This window comes from Lates calcarifer, linkage group LG23 (assembly GCF_001640805.2).
Source record: "Lates calcarifer isolate ASB-BC8 linkage group LG23, TLL_Latcal_v3, whole genome shotgun sequence".
Lineage (NCBI taxonomy): Eukaryota > Metazoa > Chordata > Actinopteri > Centropomidae > Lates > Lates calcarifer.
Genome location: NC_066855.1, coordinates 9005796 through 9022720, shown reverse-complemented (window position 1 = coordinate 9022720; position 16925 = coordinate 9005796). Strand labels below are relative to the sequence as shown.

At 38.4% G+C, this 16925-nt stretch overlaps 1 protein-coding gene across 1 annotated transcript; it reads right to left on the bottom strand.

Moving 5' to 3' along the window:
• Positions 1-606: 606 nt before the first annotated feature.
• Positions 607-16071, bottom strand: LOC108873446 (speckle-type POZ protein). The gene is made up of 10 exons (XM_018661614.2): positions 15959-16071; positions 7489-7693; positions 7266-7387; positions 6667-6818; positions 6419-6546; positions 6119-6296; positions 5841-5896; positions 4624-4746; positions 3870-4012; positions 607-2386 (listed from the first exon to the last, which is right to left on the bottom strand). Exons 2-10 carry the CDS (start codon positions 7564-7566, stop codon positions 2242-2244), a joined length of 1125 nt encoding a protein of 374 aa, XP_018517130.1. The 5' UTR covers positions 7567-7693; positions 15959-16071; the 3' UTR covers positions 607-2241.
• Between the last annotated feature and the right edge of the window lie 854 nt (positions 16072-16925).

Below are 16925 nucleotides of genomic sequence, written 5' to 3'. Positions count from 1 at the left end.
AAACCCAGAGTAATTTGAAAACACTTACCAGTGGAGAAACAGACTCAGCATGGGAAACAGGGTCAGAATAGTCTTTAAGGATTCTGGAAAACATTAGAATAATGCTTAGTGTTTTTAAAATGATGGGTTTTTTAAACATTGCCAGTTAATTACCTTTTAGAGGGACTGACAACTTCTTCTGTGACCTGATTGTATGCTAACACCTGAGAGACACAAATTAAGCCTAGGACTGTACATCCTTCTTGTGCCACTGTAGAAAAGAGGAAGAATCTGTCCACACAAGTGAAGATGCATTAACTTATAGCTCTAAAAAGAGCACTGAAGGATGGAAGAGATGAATGTGAACATACCTTACATTATATGGGCAAACAAAACAGGACCCTCAAATTTGTTCATTATTAGACGAATGCCACTGAAATAGATGAATTTCCTTGAATCTGGATTTCTGTTAAAAAGCAAAATACAAGATGCAACAATATTAAAGTCCCATAATTAATTCCACCTGAAACCTGTTGTTCTATGTCATAGCTGAATAACATAAAATAAAAAAAAAAAAACTTAGTTCAATCACAGAATTCAAACAAAAATACCCAGACAAAGTTTGCATTGCATTCAATACAAAATAGTTGTGGTTTATTCTTTTGGGAACAAAAAATGGCAACAACTAAGTGTCACTTCTCATAACCAGCAATATCTACAGGAAAGAAACAACAATGGTTCCTTCTATCAATTACCACTTTCCACCAGGTTCAAATGATAACTTCAAATGTATTTCATGTGGTTTGCCTTGGTGTGCATTTTTTTCACATTCTGTCTGTTCTGAACATTAAAACGTGTTCATTTCAATTTCATTCCTCTTCAGTCTTCATGCCTGCAAAGAAAACATCTGTCCACTTTTTTTTTTTTTCAATTTCACGGTTGAAAATGCTTTTGTTTTACACAGCTTCAAAAACACTAGTGTCTGTACAAATTCCTATGAAAAAAATAGAAATGACAGTTCTGAGGAAAAAAACAAATAAGAAATCTGTCATAAAAGAACATTAACATGCCTGATTGAACCCTAATGTTATTTTGTAACCATTTCTTGACATTTCTTTTTCCTCCATTTGTTGTCTCCTGGTTGGTTTGTCTGTTGACACCTTGGATTTTATTTTCTCTCAAGGGCTACAAAGACAGATCCACACACAAAACACTCATTTTTCCCCCAAGAATGACATCCAGTTGTGCGTTGCTATTTTCTGTATCCTTTCTATACTGTTTTTTATTTCCAGCTATTTAAAAAAAGAAAACGGACGCAGATGAAGCTTGAAGAGTTCTAGATGGGAGTTCATGTGTTGTTTTTGTCACTTGCTGATAAATCTTCTTAAAGGGAACTTGTTCTTGGTGGTCCAGCTGGGTCTTTAGTCCATGAAGCTTGCTTCAGTGTGTGCTTGCCTACAGTATTTCTACTTTACTGCTGGTAAGGGTTGACAAGGGGTGACCTGTGACTTTAGTGCAATGTTTTCCCAACTTTCTTTGGGAAAATTATCTTGATGATTTTGTCCCACATCTGCTTTTTTTGACTAGCCCTTGGTTGTCTTTCTCAGGGGGCTTCTAGTTTGTAACTACCAGGCCCACTTCTTCTTTAGTCCCTCACAGGCCCTTGTGTCCTTAAGATTGGGGGCTTCTCTGACCGCTCAACTCCAAATGCTAAGAACAGAGCAAAAAGAAGCCTTATGATAAAATAGACAGTTAAAGACTTTGTTTATCTGCACTTGTCCTTTAAGCCTCTGAATTTCCAGACACTTGGCTCTTGTTGGGATCTTGTGTCCTGTTCCTCCTTCTGAACGGATTCCAAAGTAGGAACTAGCAGGATGTCAAAGGATTTAATTTTCAAACACGGAAAAGAGCACAATGTCAGATCTCACTACGCCAGAGCCGAGGAGAAAAAGGGAAGGGTGCTGTGGTTCTTTTGTAAACGACAAACATCCACTTCACAAGCCCACCTGTCCCTCTCTTCCATCTCCATGTCCTCCTCCTACTCATCCTCCTTCTTCTTCCCTCCATCTTTAGAAGAGACTAAATACAGCAGGTTTGGATGGGGCAGAAGGGGGAGATTCAGGGGAGGCTGTAGGTAGTGTAGTAGGTAACAGCAAGGGGAAAGGTTGTCCCTGTGTGTTTGAGAGGGGGGGAACTGTGTGTTTCTTGTGTTTGCATATGTGTACATATGTATGAATGTGTTGACGCCTTGCTGTGAGGCTGTTAGGATTGTTTGAGGCGCTTGCGTGGGGGTCCGAGGAAAGGGCACTGGGCTGAAGCCAGGGAGCGGTAAGCCTCTGCCACCAGGTGAGGATGAGACGCTACCATGGACTTCCAACCTGCTGTCTCCATCACCTCTGCAGCGTGGCTGGAGGACGGGGTGAAAGAGAGACAGAGACAAAAACAAACATTAGTATATAGGGAAATTTGGTTTGAATAAACAAATATAAATGGGGCTGCAATCTAAAGATTATGATCATTATCTATTTATTTGACTATTTATTATTTTCTAGATTACTGGTCTGAATATGAAATAATGTTTTACATTTGATAAAGTCGGGGTTGTGCTGTTGAATTTGAGGACTACACAATTTCATGTTCACATGATCATATATTCTTTTATACAGAATACAGAGTGTGTTGCATTATGTGTTGTTTGTAGCATTAATGTTGCTAACCTAGTGTGTCTCTTGAAGTCCAATTACTAGTGCTATTGAGTCTCTCAGAGTTGGTCACCCACTTAAGTGTTTTTTCCCCAACTTTCTTAACATCTTTAAAATCTTCCTATACTTAGGGTTATTGCTAAGTCAAATCCCTGTCTACATTATATTATTATAATAATACATATATTATTATATATATTATTAGGTGAAAAAAGCAAGTCTGATTCTGACTTCTCTCTCATCTCATTAATTTATTCATTGTTAAAGTATCACCTGTGATAATTTCCTGAGGTCCAAGGTAATGTGATCAAATGTCTGGTTTTGTCTGAACTAACAGTCCAAATCTTAAAGACACTGTCTCCCAAACTTTCTGGCTTACAACAAAGATAGTAGTCTTCTTGTGTCACCTCATGACATCAGACATTTATAAGTTACGGATTTACCTTTTATATTGTCTTGTTTAAATAAATTTACAATTCCTATGGAGGTAAAACTATCTAATATTTCACAAAAAAATCAACCTTTCCCACTAAATATTTCATGAACCCCTAACATTTATTCTGTGACTGCTTTCTAGGGGTTTCCGTCCACAGGTTGTAAATTCCTGACATAAGGCATGGTAAGAAAAGCAGCAAAACCTTGTAATTAAGAAGACAGCAGGAGAATGTTTTTTCTTTAAAAAATAGTTTGACTATTTTTCGGTCAATCAACTAATCGACTAATTGTTCCAGTTCTATGAAGATAAACATTCAATTCTAAAAAAAACCTCTAAAAAATATATAATAGAAAATCTGTGCAGACACATGTTCATGTTCAGAGTTGTGTATTATCACACAGTCTTATCACACAATCTTCTGAGTCAACAGAGGAGGTGACGGCAGACCTAGTCAGGAGTCAGGCTGCCCTGATCCCTTAGAAATCCTCGACAGAGTTTAATAATATCAGACAGACTACTTGAATAGGGGACATGTGAAACTAAATTATTAACTGTGACGCCAAGATTTGAAGTGCGAGGGTGAGACTGAGTCCTGGTACTGTCAGTAATGATGTCAAGGTAAAGAAGAAAGAGATGCAGCAAATCGACAGAGACAACATGTGCAGTGGACTCTGTGGATCTGTGAGTCTGTAAAATGGTGCTGGAGACCCAATTATATGTGATGACGAGCTGTTTTCCGCGTGTGAACTCACTAGTTGATGAAGTCGACGGCCTGTGTCTTGAGCTGGTCTGCACTGTGCAGGTCGGCCAGGATGAGGATCTCAGCAGCGTTTTCCACAGACAGACTGGTGCACAGAGCATCCTCGCACATGACCTTCAGTCTCTCCAGAGCATACTGAAAGGGAGAGGGGACGCAAAAAGATTAATATCCTTTCCTCCTTCATTGGTATTCATGTGGTATTTGCTGTGACGGTTCAGGTGATATTTACAAATATTATCTTTGAATTCAAAATGACAGTGAAACGTCAGTCTGGCTGTCATGTCACATCTCTAATAAAGATAAATATATCCAGTTTTTAACATATGAATACAAGACTATAAAATAAACATTTCAATGCTCAAACTCTGAGAGAAACTGTGCCCCAAAGTCAGTCTCCCAATGGTGTCACAGAGGAGTGAGATCAGTGTGAAATCATCCAACTGTTTCTTGAAATCCTGGTGGCTTACTGGGCTAAGGTTTAGTGGATACTGTGCACTTGTGCCATCCATCTTATTACCTATCATATGAAATCTCACAGTGTGTGGCTGCTAACAAAATAATATGCAACTCTCATCACATTAAATACAGCCAGGACTGCAATATTAACATCTGTAGTAACATGGAAAAGGGTTAAGACAGTGAAAACAGACTTAATGGTAGATTTGAAAGATTCAAATTACTGTCTATCAATCAAGTAACATTGTCTTAATATGTCCAAATATACTGATGTAGTACTGTTATATTACCTTGTCAGCTGCAGCCAGCAAGTCATCAGCCATCTTGTCCAGGTTGGGAGCCTTGTCTGTGTAAATGAAGCACATCATCTCTTTGAAAACCTCGGGCTCCACATCATTGATCTCCACTCGGTTCTGACGACAGATGAGGAACAGGACAATTAGATTAAAGCATTTCACCATGACATGAGCTACAACTACAGTATGTTCTTCAATTTACTTTTTTTTTTTTTTTAATTACTGCACATTTACTGCACTCTTTTTATACCTCTTATGCCAATATTTAGAGATGGGACTGTGAATAGTCTTAAAATGGCTCAAGTCGTACAGCATGCAATTGTAAACTTGGGCAAAATAGCAAATTACATTTCATTATTTATGGGGCTGTAATTCTCTGTACTACTTGTGTCTTTTGAGCTTCCTTGTTCATCTTGTTAGGCAACTGCTCTTCCTTTGGGGTATTTGTAACTATTGGTTGGTAGAAAGCAACGGGATCGAACTTAAGTGCAGAAAATGTGATGAATGCTTTAGGTTGTACCCTTTAAATTCAAAGCATATGCAATATTTGTGGTCAGCAGAGATAAAGTATGTGCATATAAACTTGCAGCAATGTTAAAAATATAAAGCTGTCCTGCCAAGTCTCAATTTAGTTGGAATTTCTTATTTGTTGTTGTTTAATACAGTAAGAATTTATGTTTTTGTTGTTTAAGTTTTTTACAATAAATACTTCATTAGGATTTATAGCAACACTGTTGCACTACATTTTTGCCCTGTGTTCTATCCATTGCTTTTCAGAGAAAACATGTGCCACATTTTAAATATGTTCATTAGTGAGTGAAACGTGTTAAATCTTTCACACTTTCACAAAGTGTGGAACATCAAATCTAAAATGGCCTTGGTTTTAGAAAACATCTGGGAAGCTTCTCCTGCAATTTCATTTCTTACAGTCAAATGTGCACAAATGGAAAGGAAAAAAAAGCAATTCTGTGCTTCTGCAGCTTTGTCAGTGAAGGATGAATCCTGACCCTCAAGTACGGCAGGACAATTTCATTTCAGGTGCGCTATCATTCAGTTTCACCAAACAGCTCTGTGCTGCAGCCATTTGACAGCACACAATCCTTCACTCACTTTAACCCCTCAACACAGCAATGAAAATCTGAGCTTTTGAGCCACAAGAACAAAACAAATTTATTTCTAAGAATAAAAAAGCTTTGGGACCTTGGGCTCACCTTTTTGCTCTCTTCCATCTCGTGCTCAAACATGGCGCTGAATACAGGGGAGCGTGCTGGAAGCATTGATTCGAAGAAAGAGTAGGACAACAGGAAAAATGTTAATGAGCAAGTAATTGTGGGATGAAGCAACAGTCAGAGGGCAAACTAATATATATATAGTGGGGACCAAATGTCTAAGACCACATTCCCATGTTTACACCAACACAGTCAAGCATTTAAAACTGGAGGAATAAAACACAGAACAAAATAAATATAGGTGTGACTCATGTCTGTACCTGCCAGGATGGCTTTGTGGGCCTGAAACTCCTGGCCAGCCACACACAGGGAACAGTCTGTGAAGCGCGAGTTCTCCCACAGGCCCCCCAGCTCATCTGCTAGCCGGCAGTCAGGCACCTTCACCATGTTCATGGTGTTCTGCCCAGATATGTTGACTGAGTCCTGCACCACACTCACCTGAGGGAGAGAAATCAAATGTGATGCAAGATAAATCTCTGTGGGCATGAAATCAAACTGCACTGTGGTGAGAAAAGGTATAAACTATGGGTGAGTTTAACAATAGGGCTGAGCAGCAGTACCTCACAGAAGAGCGTGAGCTTGTCGTCAGGTAAAAGACCGTTAGCCTCATCTAGGAGGAAGTCTCTCCGGATGAACTTTTTAAAGCCCCAGTCCTTCCCCTGGACAAAGCGATATGCTCTCTGGCTCTCTGCAGACAGCCGGGAGACAGGAAAATGGAAAATTGAAAACTCCACAGAAGAATGTTACATGTAGAATATGACTCTTACATGGCCTCTGTTGCAGTCAAAGTTAAAACCAGCTGACTCACCCATGGCTTTTGTCTCCTCTCCCTTGGCATTGAGAATGGAGAACTTGAACTTGGCGCGCACCTCGGCCTTCGGACAGCTGACCAGCAGCAGGTAGAGAGACAGGTAGTCTTTGCTCTCCTCATCCAGGCCTTTGGGATTCACTCGCAAACACCTGATGGTGGTAGAAGGTGCAATAGTTATTGGGTGTTTTAAAAGAATGAATTACACTCAAAATACAAGAGTAGGGGGGAAGAAAGAGAGTCTGTATCCATAACTGAACAAAATTACAATTACACTTAATGGACAGTAAAAAGGTAACCAGATGAACTGATAAACAAAAGATCCAGTATTATCATATGTAATATGTATTATTAACATGATACCAATACTTCATTTTTTCCAAATATCACAGTTAACCTCAATACTGGTTTATTGTGACACCTGTAACTGGAAGTAAACTTTAAAAGGCTTTCACTAGACAAAGTGCCAGTAACAAGCTTGTTGGAATTTGTAACACTCATCAAACAGGGTGGGACTGTCTACATACTCTCAACAATCCACTTCCTGTGCAGCACAACAAGTGCAACAAGTACTGCAGGGGTTCTCTTTCCCCACTCACCATTTCAGCTTGTCATTGGCCCCAGAAGAGAAGGTGGAGCTCTTGATGACCTCTCCCATCTCCTCACGACAAAAGCTGAAGTTGTTGATGGTCCACATGTAAGAGAACTTCACCACTTTGATCTGATGGGTGAATGTAAATAAATAAAAATTCAGCAAAAGCACTGAGACGCCAGTTTATTTTAGAGTTAAGAAGACAATGTTCAGGCGTGAGGTCATTTTACCTGTGTGTAGCACCAGCTCTCGGCCACAGGCCCGCTGGACATTTCCGCAGGGGGAGGGGGACTCGGGACTCTTGACATTGCCAGCGTGACAGAAGGTGTCGGGGGGCAAGAGGGTGAGGGGGAGGAATCCGTCACTTGCACTCGTCAACGTTCAGTCCCGACGTCCATTTGCATCAGTACACACCAGATGGAAGCAGTTTGCCCCCTAGAAACAGGCAACATGGGTGTGATTAACTGATCCGACAAGAATTTAAACCCCATCACCTTGAAGTTCCTTGAAAATCCTGTTTAGCATAGAAACAAGCAATTACACACCACACAGAAAGCCATGCTTTAAACAAAGCACAGCTCATTGTAATGCAACACACAAGATACTGCATCTTTCATTAAACCAGTTAAGACTCAATATCTTTTAATTCATGTGGCCACACTGCCTGCTGCTGAGGTTTGTTGTGTTGGGGCTAGATGAATTGTCCCTGACCCATCGGGGGACAGCAGGAGATCAATGGCCCATGCCTGTTCTAAGATCAATAGCCACTGCAATTGCAATTAAGTCTCAAAAATAAACTGTAAATAAACAAGCTGTCTCCCAGGACAGTAGCGAGATTTGAAGTCACCGGCTTAATCCAAGGTTCCCAATTACTTTCAAGTCGCTCAGGAAGGCCATGCAGATTTGTGATGCACACTTCCCTCCTTCAAATACACACAAACGAACTGTACCAAACTACAAAAGCATGCCACAACTCTCTTCAAGAGCTTAAACTGCACAGTAGTGACCATTTAATACCACTGAATATTTCATCCTCTCCTTTGTCCCCTTCTCTTAGATATGGAGCTCCTTTGGATGAAAATTATGGGAGATGCCATGATGGAGTGAAAGGTGATTATCAAGAAAAATATAGTTCTGTACCAGCAGTATTTTAGTTGTTTATGAACGGCAACAACAAACCATACTGAGCTAAAAGAGTTGACAAGAAATACAAACATGACATAAAAAGTACATGGTAAATAGGGATTGCAGCATGACAGACTTCTGTCAATCTACTGGAACTTCCATACAGGTTCCATAAAGAAAAAGGTGGCGTGGGTAGATAAACTGACAAATTGTTGATTTTGGTCTTGTCATGGGATTCTGGAGTGCAAAAACAATTATTTTTAACTCACAAATTTTACCTAAGATCACACAAGAGGCAAACAGTATTCTTTTTAAAACAATTATAACTGCAATTACAATAACCATAAAAAGACCATAAAAAGAATGTATAAAGAGTGTAAAGAGGGAGTTTCAAATGATTAGACTTGAAGTACAATGACTGAGAAATGATGGAGCATGAAAACATCACACCATGAAAATAGTACATTTGGTTTGTTATTGAAGTTACTTTAGTAACCCCATATTAGCAGCATGAACAGACATCCTTTTCCCTGACACATACACAAAAAATCTCCAATCCAGTGGAAAAATCTCGATCAGTGGAGACAAGGTATTAGCAGTACAGAAGACAGTATGGACAGAGCCAGTGGTTTGCCACAGAGTAGACAGCCACACAACAGTATCACTGCGTAGTCATCTGATAAAGGTGCATAGATACTGTATTGCCCTCATTTCTACACCTTTTGTAGAGGATGAGGATAAATTACCCTGCACTGAAAACCATCTTGACACAATGCCAGACTCATTTTGCTACAAGGTCAGTGGCTGAGCAATGCACTAAATTTCTCCCTATCACTTTTATATAATGCTAGTCAGTTTCTTTCCTGGCCCTGAGACTGTTAACCTGTGTCCATTTTTATCACTGTTCTAACCCTCCATACATCGCTACCTTTTTCTCACACCCAGATCCTTTAATGCTTTCATCCATAAATTCAATTTGGGTCAAAACGCAGTGTAACAAATTGTTACAGCTGCGAGCTAAGCTCTTTCATCCTGATGTTTATACTGAATGAAGGCAATGGATGAGAGGATGTGTGTCAAATCTGAACAGACTAACAACTGAATGCATGTGACACTTAACAACACACTTAAACATATTTGTAGTAGTGTAAAAATGTGAACTAATGTTTTGTTGCGGAGCATAACATAAGGCCCCCACAAATCCATGATGCAATAACAGTTTTGTCATTTTCTCCAGTGGATTAGACCAGCTGGTGGTGGCTCATGGAGAATGACGTTGTGTCTCAAATTCATGCAATATACCAATTCTTACTAGGATGTGAGTATTGATCACACTGATCAGTTGAGGAACAGAATTCAGATATTCAGATATATGTGACTTTTGCCCCACAATTCAATACTCTAAGGAAATCACAGAAAGAAGGAAAGACATTAAAAAATACATTTATCAATTCTGGATGGTGGGGAGAAGGCTTCAGGAAAATATCAGACAACAAAATATAGTGAATTAAATCTTTGGAAAAACATTTTGCTTTGTCCTCTTCTCATTTATCAAAGCATGAGTTTAATCATTTCTGGTTAGAACAATAATGCTTAGTACATACATTGTTGTGGACACATGATTTTCTACAATAACCTCACCCTATTAACAGTTCAGTACAACAATAAAACACCTTTTTAGATAGGACAGGATGTTCATAGCATGAATACCCTGATAAAAACAGCTGGAACTGAGTGATACTACTAAGTCTCAGTCAAAGTGGACAATGAGCTAGGTAGGAGAGAAAAAATCCCAGCATGCTCTAAATGATGGTTTAGGGGAAAATTAGAGTGTAACTAACAAAGTATATATGACCATTATCACTCTCAGTATGTGTGTCCGTATCCTGAATGTGAACTCAGTGGACTAAGAGGAATATTTATTGTGTTACTGAATTACATTACAGAGGCTAATTAATACAAAACAGTCTATGTCAGTTGATTTGGTTTCAGCCCAGTTCCAAGACTGTCTTTACAAAATCAAATGATTGAAGAACCAACCAATCTTCTTGATTCTTTAACAGTGGCAACTGGTATGGTGGAGTGAGACGATGAATGTATGAGAAGGTGGTGCAGGGAAAGAAAATGAAAAGTAAAGTGATAGAGAAGCCAAATGGAAAAACAGGTGGCGAATGAAAGATGGGCCACCGTCTGCGGGACCATTCGAAGAGATAAATTGCACCAAAAAGAGGTTAGATGGAGACAAAAGAAAATCACAGAGAGGTATGAGAGAGAAATCAAATCCAGATTCTTGGACAGGACTCTGATGAAGACGCACACTGCCTTGAAACTTAAGGCCTTGCACCAGATCTAACAGTTCATCCGCTCCAGTTTCATCTTCATCAACCCACGGACTGAGATGTGAACTGGACACAGATTTAAGGGCAGGTAGCACTGAAATAGCTGAACACATATCACCTATAATCCTATAATAATGGAATCAAACCTAAGTTTTGACATTATTCATGGTTTGTGTTTTTGTCTTTTCGCAACTGCCATTCCATGTATTTACATTAAGTAATTATCTTTCTTCATTGTAGCTTTATGGTTAGTGGCAGAGTCCACCATTTGGATTCAGATTGCCTACCTACACACTGGTGGATTCTCAGGAAAATGACTGCTGCATGTAATCCATCACACTTTTATCACACTATATATCAGCCTCACTGTTAACTGTTTACTGTGTCAGAGCTGTATTAAGTTACTGCCAATGCAAAGTGTACATTTCCTATTGTTGTGTCACATTAAAACTTACAGCTGACTGCGGTCACTCAAAATGCCACTCAAAAGCAAAACACGGATCAGTTTTAATTTTGGCCACAGAGTACTGGAGGATGTACAATGAGGAGCAGCCACAGTGAGCTGTTTGATTAAGAGATGCAGGTGACAGGATGTAAACTTCCTACTCTCATCAATAACAGTGTGTAAACAGACACACCTGTTGCACTTTGGTTGTATTTCTGACAAAGTACCTGCTCACAGGTGTCACAAAATCAACTAGGAATGAAATGTTAAGGATTACAATTTGAGAGTTTTTCTCTCCTCGTGTGACTGACAATCAGAAACAACCTACAATGAACCAATTCTGGAGGATGTATCGATAAGGGACACGTCAGTCTCCCAAAACAAAACACAAACTACCACATGTAGAGGTCAAAGGCAGGGACATAAATTCTTAGAGTTGTCAGGTGAACTTTAAGCGGACAATCTATACACTTATCACCAACATACATTCATTATCTGTGCCCAATAATCTGAGCAAAAACAAATACAGCGACAATCAAACATCAAACAGTAGACAGAAAAATATATAAAACAAACATCAACTCAAGATCTAGAAGATCTAGGAAAGGAAAACAATCCTATCAGTCATCACAATTTTAGAGAAAAGTAAACTTTTATTTTTACTTTTCCACATTGATCCTGCAAAGACAAACCAGAGCAATTTGTGGCCACAACAAGATACCAGCACAAAGACAGCCAACATTCCCATGGTTTAGTAACATGACACCAATCTTTTCTAATCCACTGATATGTCATATCATATGAGCAGAGTTGACTGATATGAGGATGTTGATACTGATACTCCTGCTGCCTGAGAAATTTGTGCTAATTTGACTCATCTGATCTACATTTTCAGGAGAGCAAGACACCACAGCAACAAAACAAGATGCAGGAAATGCAAGAAACAGGAAAAGAGGAACATGAAGTTATCATTTGTAAATAGAAAATATTAAAATCTTCCACACCTCTCAAGTTACAATTAAAATGTATCTGTGGTATGATACATAAAGTGGCAGTTATGACCACAATCGCTTTTTTTTCCTGACACTCCACCGACCAAAGAAAAAAAAAGAAAGGAGAAATCAATCTCTGCTCCAAATTAAAGACTGGAGGTATGGAGGCATTTCAGACGGCAATTTCCAAGGGGGATGAAAAAATTGCAACCCTTGTCGAAGTGTCAGTGAACACAATGTCTATTTCCAAAGCTCTGGTCTTTGAGGACTGCAGTAAGCCACAGACAAACCTTAAAACTATAATTGGTACAGGGACCGGGGATCGATTGCACAGAGCGTGTTGGGCCTCTGTGGGAGTGATTTCATATTCTGCCCTTGGTCATGGTGCTCTTCCTTTCCTAAAAACTCAATCTCAGAGAGGTATGAACTATTGATTTTGCTACAGCGATCAGCTTGCCTCGCTCTTATTCCCTGACTTTGTGCAGACCGACAATTACACTGAAGGGGATTTGACAGGGCAAAAAAGCATTAGCACCCGGGCTTCACCTCCAGCCTGTACGTCCTTGCTAAAACCCTCCTCACTTCACCAGCCGTGGGAGGTTAAAGGGAGGAGGGACCTCAATGCATATCTAATGTCTCCAGTCACCTGGTTCATACCATTACAAACATTAAGACTTGACATGTTGACCCGTAAGGGCAGACACTCCTGCAGGCTGCAAAACACTGCAAGTAGTCCAGTTACTAAAGAATGAAAAGGGATGCTTGGACTCCTGCCAGGTGCAGTGTAACTACTACTATATTAATTTACAATAATTATGATGATTACAATAATTCAATAATTTTTGTTTTTGTTTCTTTAATTAGAATCACTGGTTTTTGCTTTTTTGGAAGGTGCATGAACATGAAACAATCTATTGGAGACGCAAGTCTCACAAAAACATCATGTGATTTCCCCTGAAAAGTTTACTGTTCATAATTTTAGAAAGTAATCTGGTTTGCCAAAACTCTCCAAGCATCATGCCCGTTTACTGCTGTGTAATACAGACGCAAACTATAGCCATAGAGTGATGTTTCAATTAAAATCACAGAGAGTCTTTGCAACTGATGCTCTTTTGTAATTTAAGAGGAGAGTGATCAGATTGTATCCAACACCAGAAGCTCCAAAACCCACACTGAAAGCCCATTAGTAAATGTTTCAAATCCACATTTGCCAACATACTGGCATCTGGCTAACACTTGCTATTTGCCAGTATAGTTTATACACAGTATATGATTTCATGTTGCATAGAGATTCACCAGTTCATTAAAAAAGTTACTAGACATCAACCACAGTATTCTTATATGATACATGTAATTTTAACACTAAATGTAAGTAGCACCAGTAATTCTCTTTATTAGAGGAGAGCACTAATCCAGCTTCATTCTTTCCTCATATCAATGCTGATACTTCAGATCAAAGTATCTGCCAATACAAAGCATCAATCCCATAACAACTCTTTTTATACAATACTTAAAATCTGCATATCACACTGTGTTGAGCTAATTCAAATTACAGGTATTTATATTACTGCAACTGAGAATTATATTTTATGTTTTTTTATGATCAACAAAGAAAGTACTTGATTATTGTAGAGTCATTATCATGATGGCCAAACGGTTATCATCACTCAGCCCTCTTGCAGACAACACAACCTCAGGAATGTTTACGCATGCAATTTACAAGAGCTCTCTTGATGCTGTTCATACTATTGTGTGAGCTAACAGGATGTAGTCTTATCACTGCTGAAAAACAGAGCCACAAATTTTATCTGATGTAGCAACATCTGAGCTCAAGTTCCAACCAAAAAGAACCAACTTTAAACTTTTTGTTTCTTGCCAGAGGGACAAGCATCTACATGACATTTAAACTTACTAAAGTCACAAAAAGCCATTTAATGACTTCACAGAAAGCCTGCAGGTTACTTCTGACCTTCGCTGATTCCAAGTACGCTATAATTAAAAACTAACTAAATTAATTCATTTTTGTTTGAGACATACAAAGAGTTTGGTCTCAGGTGAAGTACAATAGGGTTATGAAGGTCTCTAAATATATTATATTACATAAATCTGCCATATTATGATATGTTATATATGTTTTAAATTATTAATGACATTCTTATAATGATTTTAACTATATCATCCAGCCCTAACCAACAGAAAACATCAATAACCTTTGCCTTTCATTAGCAAGATATTTTACTTAAAAGATTGAACACGAGTTTGTAACTGCAATATACAAAAATGGAATCACATGTATCAGTGGGTTGAAAACTGATTTCAGTCGTAGCTCATCATCTACAACATGCTTTTTGTTTTTTTAATTTGAAAAATAGCAAGCCTGGATTTTTCAATTGGATCATTACAGTAAGAATGAACTCTTAAGTGAGTATGTATACAGAGTCTATGTTGAAAGTGAAAAGATGAACTCAGGAAACACTTTAACTGAAAGTAATTTCAAATCTGCAGTGAGACAGTTTTTGGACCCTAAAAAAGGCAGAAACAGGCAACAAGACAACTAAAAAGACAACGACTGGAGCAAAAATAAGGCAATTGACAGTATATCCTTTAATGTTGTATTTGGCTATTGCATAAACAGTATTCAAGTTATAGGGTCTGGCTGAAAGCATAAAGATTTTTTCCTTTAAAATTTTCCCTAAGACTATGACAGACACCGAAGTTACCTGCTTCATTTAATATAACCAGTTTGTAACCTCAGCAACACAAACTATGGTGAGGACATTTTATGGATGTCGCCCTCACAGACAAAATAAAAACATGTTAAATATTTCTGGCAGGAATAATGTGCTTGATTGCAATAGATTATACTGTTGTTTATGTTGTTGGAAAAAAAACCCTCCTGTCAGAAAAAAATGACAATATAGGATTTAAACATTGCTGTGGTGTTTGGTCTGTTTCCAGCGAACCTGACTGATTCACTGTTCACTCCCTCAGGGTCACACTGAACTTTGACTCATCCCTTTCTACCAGACTATTCGACGATTGTAAATGACAGCTGGTCAACTAACCGGTTCCTGAGCACCTTGGTTAAGCCGTTACTTTAGAAAACATACCAGACCTGCATGAGCACGTACAAGACTAAAACTGCTCAATCTAAACTGCATTAAATTATCCATTAATTTGTTCTAATGAGAAAATATGATGGTCTAGGACGTAAATCCTCTTGTTCCTCAAATCTATTATTACACTGTATTATATAACCACAAATACACAGAGTATACTTTAGACCCGAGGTTTACAGCAATATTGAACGTCTTTCTATTAAGTTAACCCACTAACTTTTTGATTGTAGTGGATTGTTGTTGCTAAAAGAAACTCAGACGTTGTGGTGAATGCAGGCGGTGACAGTACCAAGTAATTAAGCTGCTAACAATACAGATGATCGAGAGTGGTTTCTGACTTCCAGCTAGCTCTTTACTTTTGCTACGCGTAAACACAAGTGTGTTTGTACAGGGAAAAATACATACATCAATACCAGGGTCTGATATCGTTAAAACATATTTGTACACTACAGTTAAATTATACAAACAGACAATCTAACGTTAGCACGCTAGCTTACTCGACCGAGCTAGCTGGCTAGTTAGCCCTGTTCCTATAGCCGCTAACCTAAGCCAAACAAAAAGGTCGGGGAAGATGCCGCAAAAACTACAAGTCAGTATACAACACGACAGTCTTTATCCTGTGTGTTCAAGTCTTTTGTCATTATATTGCAGCTTTATGTTTTATTTATCGACGGACTCACCTTTGTGTTGGGTTAAATTATAACGCTAGTTGTCCGGGATCCTCTGTTGTTAGCTAGCAGGCTAGCTGTCTGTAGAACAGACATGGAGAATGCTGTTGTGCAAACAGTGTCCCCTGCTGTATCGGAGTGATTTTATTTCCCACGAAGAATTAAAAATAAATAAATAAAATATCATAGTAAAATATGATTATATATTATACTACTCCAAAAAAAAAAACCTCAAACAAGCAAGCAAAGAAAAAAATCGTAGCCTATTTCACTTAAAGTGCTGTTGTTGATGTTGCTGTTGCCTTAGAGATATTATTATATATGATATATATTTTATAATGCCATATTTATTGGAATTTGCACAGTTATGTATATTGTTTATTGTTATCTACAGAAGAGTCGTGAGAAATTATGGAAAGTTTTGACACAAACTATCAAAGTGAAGACTTCAGCTTTTGGCTGGCCGACAGAGGCCAAATCTGAACACCATTTGCCTACAAATGCTCTACATCCTATGTTCTGTCTTTCTTCTTTTCTTTCTCTCTGGTCTGGTTTATTTTGAGTGAATAATTCTACAAATTTGAAACAAATATCTCCTTCTAATTGTAAGAGGAGAACATTAATAACTAGCTGATATGTCTGTAGGTCATTCACATGGATGCTCTCACTGTTTAATTTCACCACCATTGAAAACTAATTTATCTTAATTTAATCAGTAGAGCAGATGAGCTATTGCCTTACACCAAGATTATTAAAACAGCGTGCCAAGATTAACGGATATCGACCGTTGAAGGTTGAATTTAATTAAGATGTGAATGGGATTAATCTATGAATCCATTGGCTCACCTTGAATGTGTCTTAAATTTATCTGTACCCTCTGATGTTCTCACGCTCTCTTCTGATAAATTTTGCGAACAAACTTTGACTGTCAATCATCGTGTTTGATGGAAGTTCTCTGCTGATTCAATTCAACTGACTC

What these genes read in the sequence shown, in the direction of transcription:
- LOC108873446 (XM_018661614.2), bottom strand. Translation starts at nt 7,566, where the DNA reads ATGTCAAGAGTCCCGAGTCCCCCTCCCCCTGCGGAAATGTCCAGCGGG. An exon ending in GCCAATGACAAGCTGAAATG is followed by an intron (nt 6,819 to 7,265) that starts GTGAGTGGGGAA and finishes TACCACCATCAG; the next exon opens with GTGTTTGCGAGTGAATCCCA. An exon ending in GCCGTCGACTTCATCAACTA is followed by an intron (nt 2,387 to 3,869) that starts GTGAGTTCACAC and finishes CCCGTCCTCCAG; the next exon opens with CCACGCTGCAGAGGTGATGG.